This window comes from Meles meles, chromosome 2 (genome assembly GCF_922984935.1).
Source record: "Meles meles chromosome 2, mMelMel3.1 paternal haplotype, whole genome shotgun sequence".
NCBI classification, from domain to species: Eukaryota; Metazoa; Chordata; class Mammalia; order Carnivora; family Mustelidae; genus Meles; species Meles meles.
In genome coordinates, this window is record NC_060067.1 from 37,528,537 (window position 1) to 37,542,230 (window position 13,694).

General features: G+C 41.9%; 1 protein-coding gene across 1 annotated transcript in view; it reads right to left on the reverse strand.

The window, feature by feature from the left end:
* Positions 1-878: 878 nt before the first annotated feature.
* PGM2 (phosphoglucomutase 2) overlaps positions 879-13,694 on the reverse strand; it is a 41,949-nt gene continuing 29,133 nt past the window's right edge. The window contains exons 11-15 of the mRNA XM_045996109.1: positions 13,598-13,691; positions 11,797-11,926; positions 10,771-10,960; positions 8,941-9,074; positions 879-1,666 (exon numbers count right to left, since the gene is read on the reverse strand). Coding sequence (XP_045852065.1) covers positions 1,564-1,666; positions 8,941-9,074; positions 10,771-10,960; positions 11,797-11,926; positions 13,598-13,691 — 651 coding nt within the window. The 3' untranslated portion in view covers positions 879-1,563. The remainder of the gene's footprint in view (positions 1,667-8,940; positions 9,075-10,770; positions 10,961-11,796; positions 11,927-13,597; positions 13,692-13,694) is intronic.

The following is a 13,694-nucleotide window of genomic DNA, read 5'->3' on the forward strand; positions in this document are numbered from 1 at the left end:
TATAGTTTGAGACTAGAAAACATCATAAAACAAAAATACACACAGCTTCTCCAATGAAGCAGCTGACAAACTATCAAATATTGTAGAGTTCAGAGTCCTTTGAAAGGGGGGGGGGTGCCTGGGATCAAGTCCCGTGTCCGGGCTCCCTGCTTAGCGGGGAGCCTGCTTTTCCCTCTGCCTACTTTCCCATGCTTGTGCTCGCTCTTGCTCTCTCTCAAATAAATAAAATCTTTTTTCTTAAGATTTTATTTATTCGAGAGAGAGAGAGAGAGAGCGCGCGCACAAACAGAGGGAGAAACAGGCTCCCTGCTGAGCAGGGAGCCTGATGTAGGGCTCAATCCCAGGGTCCTGGGATCACATGACCTGAGCTGAAGGCAGACGCTTAACAACCTAGCCACCCAGGCACCCACAAAATAAATAAAATCTTTAAAAAAGGAGTTCTCTGAAAGGGCACAAGCTATGTATCCTTCAGACATAAAAACATTTTTCTCCTTGACTTTAGAAAAATGTTTGCCCATCAGATTGTAATTTTTCATTGTTCTGAAACTATAACTGTTAAGGTTAATCATAATAACAGTCAATCATTTGCTTGAAAAATAGAAAAAACACATAAAATACATAAAGTATACAAAGAACAGTGTGGTCCTGATTCATGGGTCCTCAAAGGGAGTCACTGTGGATGGTTTTAAGGCCACTGGTTATGAGGAGGGGAGAAGGCACACGTTATACAAACCTGGAAAAAGCAATCTAATGGTTTTAGATTTTAATCACATACGAACAAGGCAAAAACCCCAAATCAGGTATATAGTTAGTGCTCCTAGTCTTTGCTGCCTCAGTACCAAAAATTACATGAACGTGAACCAAAACAAACAACTTTGCAGTTTCAAAAACCCAATTTTTTAATTCAAGTTTTGAAGAGAAGAATGTTAATACACAGAACAAAGGTGATTAGGCTGTTTTTTCCTATAGCACATATACAATGTATAATGATGTAGTATTAGAACCAAAAAGTTTTAGGTCAAAAAAATATATCTTTGTGAAGTATCTTTTGCTCCAACTTATAGGTTCTTGTAAATTCCTCCACTTTAGGTTCCCTACACATGAACACGACATTTACTTTTTATATTTTACCTTATAAGCAACTGACAGAGATGTAAAAATACATAGACCTAAAAAGTGGTTATCCTATAATATGGAGAGCCCAGAATTTAGAAATTGTATAGGCTTTCTGGCAATTTAAGTTATGCATAAAAAGTATTACAGAGTAGATACACGGTTTATTTATTCTAATTAAGGCATAGTAATTACAGTATATTTTTAAAAGTTGGCTATTTTTAAAATCTTCCTTTTTGAATTCAGAAAATTCTAGTCTCCACCATTCAATAGATATTTGGTTTCTTACGTCTGGCCATCTTTTCTTGATTCATCTTAAAGGTCAAAAATAGAACAATGAGGAATGTAGGGCTATTAAAAATATATAAATACTTGTATCAATTGTTTAAGTCATTTGGTTCTCAAAAACACTGCTGAGCGAATTCTAATTATGCCCAAGGCTGAAATATTTCACTCTGCTTTTGGTTGCAGGTTGTACTTTTGTGGCTGGAAAAAATGTTCTTCAATAGCACTGACTAGCTCATTTAGTTCCTTCTTCAGCTGCTCAGGATCACTGGAAAATAAGGGGGAAATTCCAGATCAGTGCATTATTCCAAAGCATATTTGAGGTTCTCCCCGCATTGATCAAGCAACATTGAAACTACCCTTAAGAGGAGGGCTCAACCAGACAAAAGAGAACCCCAGTGTCTGAAGCATGGGAATGCATCTGTTGAGTTGGACAGAAACAAAAACAAAAACAAACCCCCCCATGAGACAACATCCATTCTTTCCCCCAAGGTTTTCCCAAGGCCTCTAGGATAAACAAATAGGAATTTTTAAGAAACAGAGTTTTTTGCTCTAGCATCCTCTGCAACGTCTGTACTTAATTGTGCAAAGAAAACTTTTATGACTTCAGCTGTCATTTGATCCTGTTAAACTTTAACAAAGGATAAATCTGTTCCCACGCTCCCAGGATAGGAATGCTCCTCATCCCGTTTGCCTTCAAACTCCTGGAAGCCAAGCAGCAGCTGGTCTGCAAGGCTGTCCTAGAAGGTACAGAGAATGGGAACCTCCTAGCGGGCCTGCTGATCACCCACCAGGAACTCAGAACCCTCCCCCCATGTCAATCTTTTCTATTCTACCTCAAGAACAAAAAGGTCACAACCAAAGTTGTGAACAAAAATCTAGGGAACTATATCCCTGTAAGGAATGAAATTTTCAAGCACATGGAAAACATTCATTTAAATGCAAACAACTGGAGCACCTGGGTGGCTCAGTGGGTTAAGCATCTGCCTTTCGCTTGGGTCATGATCCCAGGATCCTGGGATCAAGGCCCGCATCAGGCTCTCTGCTCAGCAGGGAGTCTGCTTCCCCCTCTCTCTCTGCCTGCCTCTCTGTATACTTGTGATCTCTCTCTGTCAAATAAATAAATAAAATCTTTTTTTTAATCTTTTTTTTTTAAGATTTTATTTATTTATTTGACAGAGAGAGATCACAAGTAGGCAGAGAGGCAGGCAGAGAAAGAGAGAGAGAGGAAGAAGCAGGCTCCCTGCCAAGCAGAGAGCCCGACGCGGGACTCGATCCCAGGACCCTGAGATCATGACCTGAGCTGAAGGCAGAGGCTTAATCCACTGAGCCACCCAGGCGCCCAATAATTAAAATCTTTTAAAAAAATAATAAAATAAATACAAACAACTGAAGATAGGAAATAATAAAACGGATTTCTGATTAGACAGGTTTCCAGCCGTTCCCGTTAGTGTGGGATTACTAGTGCTGGGTGTTCACTGTAATTACTTGAAACCGAAAAGCTGAATTTAAAAAACCAAATCCTTCAGCTCAAACTTGTATGACTTCATAATTGGCTGTCTTCAATATATGCAACTTTATTTTAATGGAAATCGAAATTCTTGGAATGAGTTAAGATCATTTTTACATTGCCATCGCTCCCCAGTACAACTGAAACAACCCATTTCATTGTAGGCATTAATTCTGGCTCCACCACCAGCCGTGTGCCCTCCAGCGAGTGGCTTTGCCTCTCCAAGACCCAGATGTCTCATCTGTAAAATTGGGATAAAGACTTTATTTTCTCAAGAGAGGTGTTGTGTAGATTGAGATAAATTATATAAAGCAATTAGCACAGAACCTGGCCCGAAAACCCAATAAATGTAGCTATCCTTAAAATTATTTTTACCCCCACAGGTGACATATAAAGTAATTAGGCTTCATAAATACATATGAATCACATAGGTCATTATTTCCTTTTCCATAAATGTGTTTTGAAGATAACAACCTTTCTCAGGAAGGCACATAACCAATCCTTACTGGTTTGTTGTTTTTTTTTCCCTAACAATATGTCTAAAATTAAACTCACCAGTGAATATGCAAATATAAATTTATAAATGTATTTATCTCCTACTGGTTTTGTTTCTGTTAGAACCTTGCCTGATGTGATTGGTATCTAAACCCCGAGACAGTAACAGAATGTCCTTGTTCTTGGGAACTGTGTGTGTATTGAGGTTTGCAACTTATTTTCTGATGGTTCAGAGAAAGAAAGGAAAAAAACAAACAAACAAACCCCAAACCAGCACATACAATACACTGTGAGAGACAGCAGATATTGCAAAATGTTAGCAATGGCTGAGCCTAGGTTAAAGCAGGCTAGCTCTGTCTGGCAGCCTGTTGGCAGCCCATTTTTGTAAGTAAATTGTGTAAATAAAGATTTATTGGAACACAGTCACACCTATTCCATTATGTATATGACTTCTTTCTGCTTTTGAGCAACAGCAGAGGGGAGGAGTGCGACCATAGGGCTCATATACTATCCGGCTCCTTCCAGAAGAATTTGCCAACCTTTGGTCTAAGTGAAAAGGATGTGGGTATTCATTGAAATTTTCTTAAAATACAAAGTTGGACAAAAGACATCTACTGAACAAAAAAAGATTCTGTAAAAGCAGGACTTAAATTTGGAAAGGATTTCCCATTCTCTAGAATATAAAATATACTAAGAATATTAAAGTCATTAAAGTGATCAGAAAATCAGGAAACACAGCTGTGGCTTGACTGCTGCTTTGTGTCGGGTATGCTGGTGACCTGAAGCCTATCGGTGACTGGCCGAGTGCCCAGTGGCCCTCTTATAAATTGGAGCAGCATTTCAATGAATATAATAAAAGGACAATTTTTCAAAACATTTTCAGGAATTTATAAACTAATATTTGAAGTTAAAGCCACCTAATACCCCATCTGAAAACTGTAAAATACAGTATTGTATTAATACAACTTATTTAATACTAAATAATACTATACAGTATTACATAGTATTATTATACAGTTTCTGAATTATTATATTTTCACAGAGTAATGACAAGGAAGGGCCAAATACAGAGAGAAAATGAATCTTTAAAGTTGGACTATTGTTCCTTTGTTTTCAAATGAAAGAGGCATAGGAATACGAAAACATTGAGAAGGAGAGTTACAAAGCAATGTCTGCGGAAAACCCCATGCTCAAGAGTAGCAAACAGCTTTACATGTAACACACACAGGAACACTGACACCAGCAAATACTACACTAAAATCTTAGTAATCCAGAATGCTTAGAAAATGAGCTATTTTATGGGTTTCCTCAAGAGGCTTACCAGCTGAGTTTTTGTCCTGGCAGCACAAAACGGTTTCTTTGCTTGTTTGTTTATTTTTAAAGATTTCATTTATTTGACAGAGAGAGACACAGCGAGAGAGGGAACACAAGCAGGGGGAGTAGGAGAGGGAGAAGCAGGCTTCCCACCAAGCAGGGAGCCCGATGCGGAACTCGATCCCAGGACCCTAGGATCATGACCTGAGCTGAAGGCAGCCACTTAACAATTGAGCCACACAGGCGCCCCCACAAAAAGCTTTTGAATGGAACTTGGTAGCAAAACATAGGATACAGTCTATGGCTTCTTAGATATAGCTGGCTGCTGTGTTATTTAAAAGCCATAAACATGACTCTGACGGTTGGACTGGAGCTCTTATTCAGAAGAAGATGTGGGGCCCATGTGGATGTGGACGATAAAGTGGGGAACATTCTGAGTTCCTGTGTCCATGTTTCATAGTTGTTTCATTTTAGTATTTCTTTCTTTGCTATCAGCAATCCTTTCTTCCTGCCCAAGAAAAGTCTAAGGCTCACAATTCTTTTTTTTTAAGATTTATTTACTTATTTATTTGTCAGAGAGAGAGAGAGAGAGACAGAGAGAGAGAGAGAGGGAGTGCCCAAGCAGGCAGAGTGGCAGGCAGAGGCAGAGAGAGAAGCAGGCTCCCTGTTGAGCAAGGACCCTGATGCAGGACTTGATCCCAGAACCCTGGGATCATGACCAGAGCTGAAGGCAGGGGCTTAACCAACTGTAAGGCTCACAATTCTGTTCCTGCCTCTCAAATTTGCTACATTTATTTATTTATTTTTTTAATTTTTTTTTTTCAAGATTTTATTTATTTATTTGACAGAGAGATCACAAGTAGGCAGAGAGGCAGGCAGAGAGAGAGGAGGAAGCAGGCATGCGGGACTCGATCCCATGACCCTGGGATCATGACCTGAGCCGAAGGCAGAGGCTATAACCCACAGAGCCACCTAGGCACCCCAAATTTGTTACACTTAATCTGCTAAAACTTCTTCTGCTTTTATTTCCAAAGACTGCAAATTTGCTTCCCAAGACCAGAGCAACTCTTCAATGAGCCAAGCTTTGATGTGTAAATGTCCTAACAACTGCTTAGACCCATCCTCCCCATTGCAGTACTGAGGGCTGGAAATGGGGTTACTGAGACCCAGGAACTGAACTCTTAATATCAGTAAGTCTAAGCAGTGGAAATGCAAATTAAAAACCCTGACATTTAACTCAGTTATTGGAAAATTTAAATATGTTTGAACAACTTAGGTATCAAAATCTCCTTTTTCAACTGTAAATTTTATGAAATGGTAATAAATTTGACACTTCAATAGCATGGGGATTAAGGAGTTAATGACCCCCCCCCCCATGCAGTCAAACATCCATGTATATATAACTCGACTCCCCCCAAAGTCAGCTATTAATAGCCTTCTGTTGACCAAAACCCCTACTATTCATGTAACATAAATAGTTAATTGACAGGTGGCTCAGTTGGTTAAGTCTGCCTAAGGCTCAGGTCATGATCCCAGGGTCCTGGGATTGAGTCCCCCCATCTGGCTCCTTGCTCCATGGGGAGCCTGCTTCTCCCTTTACCTGCAGGTCCCCCTCCTTGGCTCTGTTTCTCTCTCTCTCTCTCTGACAAATAAATAAAATCCTTTTTTTAAAAAGTCAGGTGAGAGGCACCTGGGTGGCTTATTGGGTTAAAGCCTCTGCCTTCTGCTCAGGTCATGGTCCCAGGGTCCTGGATCTAGTCCACATCAGGCTCTCTGCTAGGCAGGGAGCCTGCTTGCCCCTCTCTCTCTCTCTGTGCCTGCCTCTTGGCCTACTTGTGATGTCTGTCAAGTAAATAAAATCTCTAAAATAAAAAAATTAGTTCACATGTATTATGTTTCTTACATGTATCATACAATGTATTCTTAAAATAAACTAAAGAAAATGTTCTTAAGAAAATAATAAGGAGGGGCGCCTGGGTGGCTCAGTGGGTTAAGGCTGCCTTCGGCTCAGGTCATGATCCCAGGGTTCTGGGATCGAGCCCCGCATTGGGCTCTCTGCTTGGCAGGAAGCTTGCTTCCTCCTCTCTCTCTCTGCCTGCCTCTCTGCCTACTTGTGATCTCTGTCTGCCAAATAAATAAATAAAATCTCAAAAAAAAAAAAAAGAAAATAATAAGGAAGGGAATCATTTGTAGTATTATACTATATTTGTAAAAAAGAAAATCGATATATAAGTGGACCCACACAGTTCAGGCCTGTGCTGTTCAAGGTGAACTGTATGGAACCAGTATTTCTCTCTCTCTTGTTAAAGATCTTATTTATGTATTTATATATGTGTGTATGTATGTATTTATTTATTTATATATTTTTAAAGATTCTTTTTCTTTATTTGACAAGAGATAGACACAGCGAGAGAGGGAACACAAGCAGGGGGAGGGGGAGAGGGAGAAGTCGACTTCACACTGAGCAGGGAGCCCGATGCGGGGCTTGATCCCAGGACCCCAGGATCATAACCTGAGCTGAAGGCAAGTGCCCAATGACTGAGCTATCCAGGTGCCCCTGGAACATGTATTTCTAAAAAGATCTAGCATTTTAATTGAGATATGTGGTAAGTGTAAAATCCTAAATGGATTTTGAATACAGTGTGAAAAAAGTAAAGTATCTCACTAATCATTTTTATATAAATTGTACATGGTCTAACAATATTTTCATATATTAAATAAAGTAGAATAAATTACTAAATTAATTTTAACTGTTTCTTTTTGCTATTTGAAAAATGTGTCTAGGGACGCCTGGTGGCTCAGTTGTTACGCGTCTGCCTTCGGCTCAGATCACCATGATCCTGGGGTCCTGGGATCAAGCCCCACATGGGCAGGAAGCCTGCTTCTCCCTCTCCCACTCCCCCCGCTGGTGTTCCCTGTCTCGCTGTACCTCTCTCTGTCAAATATATAGAATCTTTAAAAAAAATGTGTCTAGTAGAAAATTTCAAATTGCATTATGTGGTTGACCTTTTCTTTCCCTTTTTAATAGTGTCCCTTAATTCTTTTTAAGATTTTCTTAAATTTAAGATTTTCTTTAAAATTTTCTCAAATTTATTTGAGAGAGAGAAAGAAAGCCCCTGCACAGTGGCGCAAGCAAGAGAGGTGGTGGTGGCAGGGGGAGGGGGAGGGAGAGGGACCAGGGGACTCTGTGCTGAGCACAGAGCCAGACTCTGAGAATTCTGAGATCATGACCAGAGCCGAAAACGAAGAGTGAAAACCAATAGTTGGAAGCTCAACTGCGCCAGCAGGCACCCCTCACATTTTATTTCTGTTGGACAGTAGTGACTTACTTAATCGACCTTTAAAAACCATTTTCCCTATTCTTTATTCTCATTAGAGGAGCACTGGTTACCGCAGGGTTCAATAAGTGTGCCGTATCACATTTATACATCCCGACTGCATGTACCATGGCTGTTAAAGTCTAAGATGTGGGGCGCCTGGATGGCTCAGATGGTTAAGCGTCTACGTTCGGCTCAGGTCACAGGTCACAATCTCCAGGTCCTGGGATCGAGCCCAGGCTCCCCACTCAGCAGGGAGTCTGCTTTTCCTTCTCCCTCTGCCTACTGCTCTCCTTCCTTGTGCTCTCTGTCTCTTGCTCTCTCTCTCTCAAATGAATAAATAAAATCTTTAAAAGAAAATAAAGTTGAAGACGTTATGGTACTGCAAAGTGAACTCAGACCCTTTGCCAAGGTCACAGAAACACGACCCTGAAGCTACCAGACCATCAGCTCTTCGGTGGCAAGGACTCCCTCTGCTAAGGTACTTTCTCCTCCCCAGAACCCAGCACAGACCTATGCACAACAGGGGCTCGAGGACATCTGTTCAGTGTACGTGCAATGGATTTTAATTTAATGTACCAGAGATAGGGAGAAAAAGAGGAAAACTCATGGGTGCTAGTCTCAAATAAAAGTACTGGAAAAAGGAAACTGTATTACTATTACTGAAATTCAGAATGAGATTTTTCCCTACAAAGAAAGGCAGAACAGAAATAAGCATGTAGAAAATCAGCTCTCCCGTCCCTGTCCCTGCATGCTTCAAGCAGCTGTTCACACCACAAAATTGCTGCCGGTTCTGAAACAACATTCCTAATTAAGGTACATACTGGAAAGACAAAATGTTTTACTTAGCATTTGCACAGAACCAGTTAGGAACCTTGGGGAATAAGGGTCGCAGGTGCATCATACCTATTTCCAGGCGGGGCACACAGTTCTGAATAGTACTTGATCTTGGGCTCGGTCCCACTGGTCCTCATGGTGGCCACGCCCCCATTAGCAAAGGTGAAGGTGATCATTTGGCTGCTTTTGCTAGTAGGGAGAACCTGAAAAAGCCCCATATCAAAGCAGATCACTGACATTTTAGAAGAAAAGTTTAGGGGAAAATTCCCGAAATCTTCCCGCAGAGAGAAAACAAGCTGCATGGACAGGACTGAATAAGTGTGGCGACAACATCCCTTTATGTGGCCCACGGTAGGCCTCGGCCATTTCCTGACGGAATGAGAGATGGGACCCTCGGCAGCAGGGAAACCAAACAATAATGGAGCACTGCTTTCAAAATGGCGCATCAATCAGGCATCAGTACAGAGTACGACATTTTCAGACTTCAGTGCCTCCAAAAATTCATCTCTTCACTCTTTTTTGGGAAACTACTAGAGGAGGTGATTTAGGAAAATAAATATAGCAAGAGGAAGTCATGGGGTCCAGGAGCCAAGGACCCACCCCATAACTGGCGAAGGGCCTTCCCAGGATGACACGAGTGTGCCCAACCCAGAGAGGAACTGGCCTTGCCTGGACAGGGGCCCGGGAGGGAGGCCAGTGGAAACAAAACAGAATGGACAAAATGGCATGGGGCCACGTGGAAAACCCCCCTGAGAGGCATCTGAGGGAATGTGGGAAGACTGGAGAGCGTTACTTAAAAATCCAAGGAAATGAAAGCACAGAACTATTAATTATAGAAAAAATAATTACACAATCTGGGGGAACCGAATCAAAGTACACTATTTAGCTAAGTGGGGAACAACAGTTACCAGTCGTAACGGTCCAAGCACAGGCTCTGAACTCTACCCACGTTGTGGCAGAAGTGCTCGTGAAGACAGGCGAGAAGGGAGAACAGTGAACGGAGGGAACGCCAGATCTCAGTCCTCACCTCCGCAACAGCAAATAATAAACTCTAACCCTGAGGAGCCCAAGCATCACCGCCTGAGAGGGAAGGGTGTTGTCTCGACATGGCAAAGAGATGGCGAGGGTTGGAGCTGCCACGTTTCATCGTGACACTTCCAAAAATATTTCTCTTTAAAAATATATTGTGCGCAGAGGAAAATTAAAAAAAAAAAAAAGGAAAAAGGAAATAACAAAGATATCTAATAACACATGAGGATAGTCTCACTCTCCTTTCCTGATCCCCTGCCACTAGGTAGCAATACTCGGCCGCCATTTTTGAGCCTTCTCTGGACTTGAGTGGAGGATCCACGTGATGTGAAGAATGCAAACTCGTGCGTGACAGCTAACAGCGCCAGGACATTCAGAGAATGGAGTGAAACAAACTAGGACGCAAACAGTGTTTCTTGAAGGGTCTACCAGTAACATCAGCATCAGCCGGGAACTTGATACAAATGCAAATTCTTGGCCCCCAGCCCAGACCTACTCATTCAGAAACACCATGGCAGGCTGCTACACTTGATGTACTGAGCAGGTGCCCGGACAGAGGAAAACCGGGATCGGGAGTCGGAAGTCTCAGATTTGACCACAACCATCACCGACTAGCTGTGAGACAGTGGGCGGGTCTTAAACCTCCGAGCACTGATTTCCTGTGTGTAACACGGTGACGCTGGTTCAGATGACAAATGGACAATTCCTGTAGTTCGAGACCATGATTTTTAACTTTCTATTTATTTCGATAGCGTATTTATAATAAATGCCGGAATGCCTAAAATCAGCTTTTAGATAAGTTAAGCTATTTAAAGTATAATAGAAGGTAAATACACAAGAGTTTAGTGGGTAAAAGACAGTATCACTTACAGCTTTTTTATCCGGTTGGCTATCATCGTAGCCGGTTGTAAGATCCCTAATGCCAGAGATTTCAAATCTGCCACAAGTTTTTGGATAATTATTCTTCCCATCATAGTTCCTGAGGTTTTCAAATAATTTCTTAATGGTGCCTTGATCATGGCAGATAAAATACGAAGCTTTGGTAATATGGTAGCCATATCTATGAAAACAAACACAAATAAGTAATATACAGCACGGTGACTCTATTTAATGATATCATACTATGGACTTGCGAGTGGCTAAGAGTATAGATCTTAGAAGTTCTCGTCACAAGAAGAAGTATGTGTAATTCCGTGTGGTGTGGATGTTAACTTGACTTCCTGCGATGATCATTTTGTGACATATACAAATATCGAATCATTATGTTGTATACCTGAAGCTCATGTCAGTACATCTTGACAGAAAAAATACAAATATGCAAAACGAGGAACAAATACTCCCACACGATGTACCCAGAACACGGATCAACCAGTTTTAAACTAAGTGAAACAAGTAACCATAACTAGCTTCAAGGGAATAATTTAGCCTAAAAAATGTACAATGATTGGCCCCAGGAATTGCCAAACTGCTGCCTGGCCTTCAGCCTGTATCTGGGGGTAAACATTTCATTGCCCAGAGGCCACACCCCACCCCGTTCCCCTGTATACCGCCCCTGGCTGCTTCTGCACCATAAAGGCAGACTTGACTAATGGTTCTAAAAACTCAGTAGATGTCTCATGAACACCTGGCATCTTTCCTGACATCAAACACTTAAGATCACCTTCTTCAATTAGCTTTCTGCAACCGATGTTCTTGTTTGTTAAGGATGACCGCAGTGATGACTGATAATAAGTGTTAAACAGATAAGCATCAAAAGAAAAGGGGATCCTTTCCTTCATTTCCAGAAGAGAATCCACAACCAAAGAGCGTTAGAAAGAATGTTAGCGTCTGATACATAAAACATACTAAAACACTGAAAACTATTACTTCAATTCAACAGAGTTAATAGAAACTTACTCCACATAGATGGCCTTGAGCTGCTGAGACAAAGACAGATTCTTGGTTGCTAGAACGCTAGCCAACTCTGCGATGATGACGGCGGCGCTGACTCCGTCTTTGTCCAGAACAAACGGGCAGCACATGTATCCTGTGGAAACATGGGTCATGCATCCACGCTTGGGGGTGGGTTCCTTGAAAACACTGGACGTGTGCATTATCTCCGCACACCTTGCCCATGGCCTGAGAGGTTCTACAGTATGAATATGTGAATGCTTCTCTTCGACCACCTTTACATGCAAGAATTCAGGCCAACGCCTTAGCTCGAGGCAGGCCTTCCAGATGTCCTGCTTGAATAACCTAGAAAGAGAGTCTCCCTCCTAGACAAACCGTTCCGGCCCAAACCCCTCTTGCTTACACAAAATGGTTTCTAGTTGTTCTCATCAACGCTTATTCTGTCTTTGCTAAATTCCAACAGTTCTTGTGAGTTACATCCTTCACCTTGACCGCCAGCCCGTACTCTCGTGTGGTTACGGACAGGATCTGTGCACACGGCTCACGGCTCGAGGCTAAGGTCAGTGTCATCTGTTTCTCTCAGAGTCGCTATGTAACCGATGCGCAATAAAAAGTTGATAAACAAATGCAAGGAAGAAAATTTTAACAAAAAGCTATAGAAAGGTAATTGCAGCGAAAAGGAAAAGGAAATGCTGAGCTATCACACACTTCTTTTGATTAACTAAATGATATGCGGGAGCATCTGTGCTGAAGGAAATACAGATGAATCTCCTTTTTTTTTTTTTTAAGATTTATTTATTTGAGAGAGGGAGAGAGCCAGAGACAGAGTGATGGGCGGGAGGAGGGGCAAAGGGAAAGAATCTTAAGCAGACTCCCCGCTGAGCAGGGAGCCCAATGTGGGGCTTGACCCCAGGACCCCGGGATCATGACCTGAGCTAAAACCAAGAGTCAGACACTTAACCAACTGAGCCACCCACATGCCCCCTTTGAATCTTCTTATGTAAGTGTAATAGCTTTTACAGAACAAACAGCTAAAGTATCCCTCACACAAACATCTGAATTTCAGCTTTTTCTACCTAGCTCCCCTTCCTCCTCACCTACACTGACAATTTAAGACAAGTGTTTCTCAGTCGTTCTGGCTGGACTTGGGGCTGTCTTTTCAGGTGACAGTCACTTTGATCAAAGCCCCACAACTAAGTCCTCCCCTTTCCTCTGGACAGACCTCTGCCTAGCACTTTCGGAAGAGGAGCGAACCGTATCAGATGTGAGATCACCACCACGGTTGAGGGAATATCACTACTCCCCCAAATATGTGGGGTCCTGGGCTCCAAGCACCATATGTAGAACATCACTGTTTTCATCCAGGGTAAGGATTCACTTTCTGACATTAATGGCTTGTTTTTTGTTTGTTTTGTTTTTTTGAAGATTTTATTTATTTATTTGACGGACAGAGATCACAAGTAGGCAGAGAGGCAGGCAGAGAGAGAGAGTGGAGGAAGCAGCCTTCCCAATGAGCAGAGAGCCTGATGCAGGGCTCAATCCCAGGACGCTGGGATCAAGACCTGAGCCAAAGGCAGAGGCTTTAATCCACTGAACAACCCAGGGGCCCCAATGGCTTGGTTATTTGTAAGATATTCTTTTTAGCTAAAAGAAAATCTAAGAAGCCAATTTTAGGGTTGGACAGTTCAACCCTCTGAGCGCTGCTGTGCTCTTAGTCTCCTGTTAATTTTCTGAACCCCAATCCAAATCCCATTTATTTGTGTTCTATATACTAAATAATGCTACAGTCACTATTATCACTTCTTACCGATAGCTTCTTCGAATGCAAATAAGACATTTTTCCCCTGGTCTATGAGCTGTTTGGCTCGGTTTCCCATCCACTTGAAGCCAGTTAGTGTTTCCTA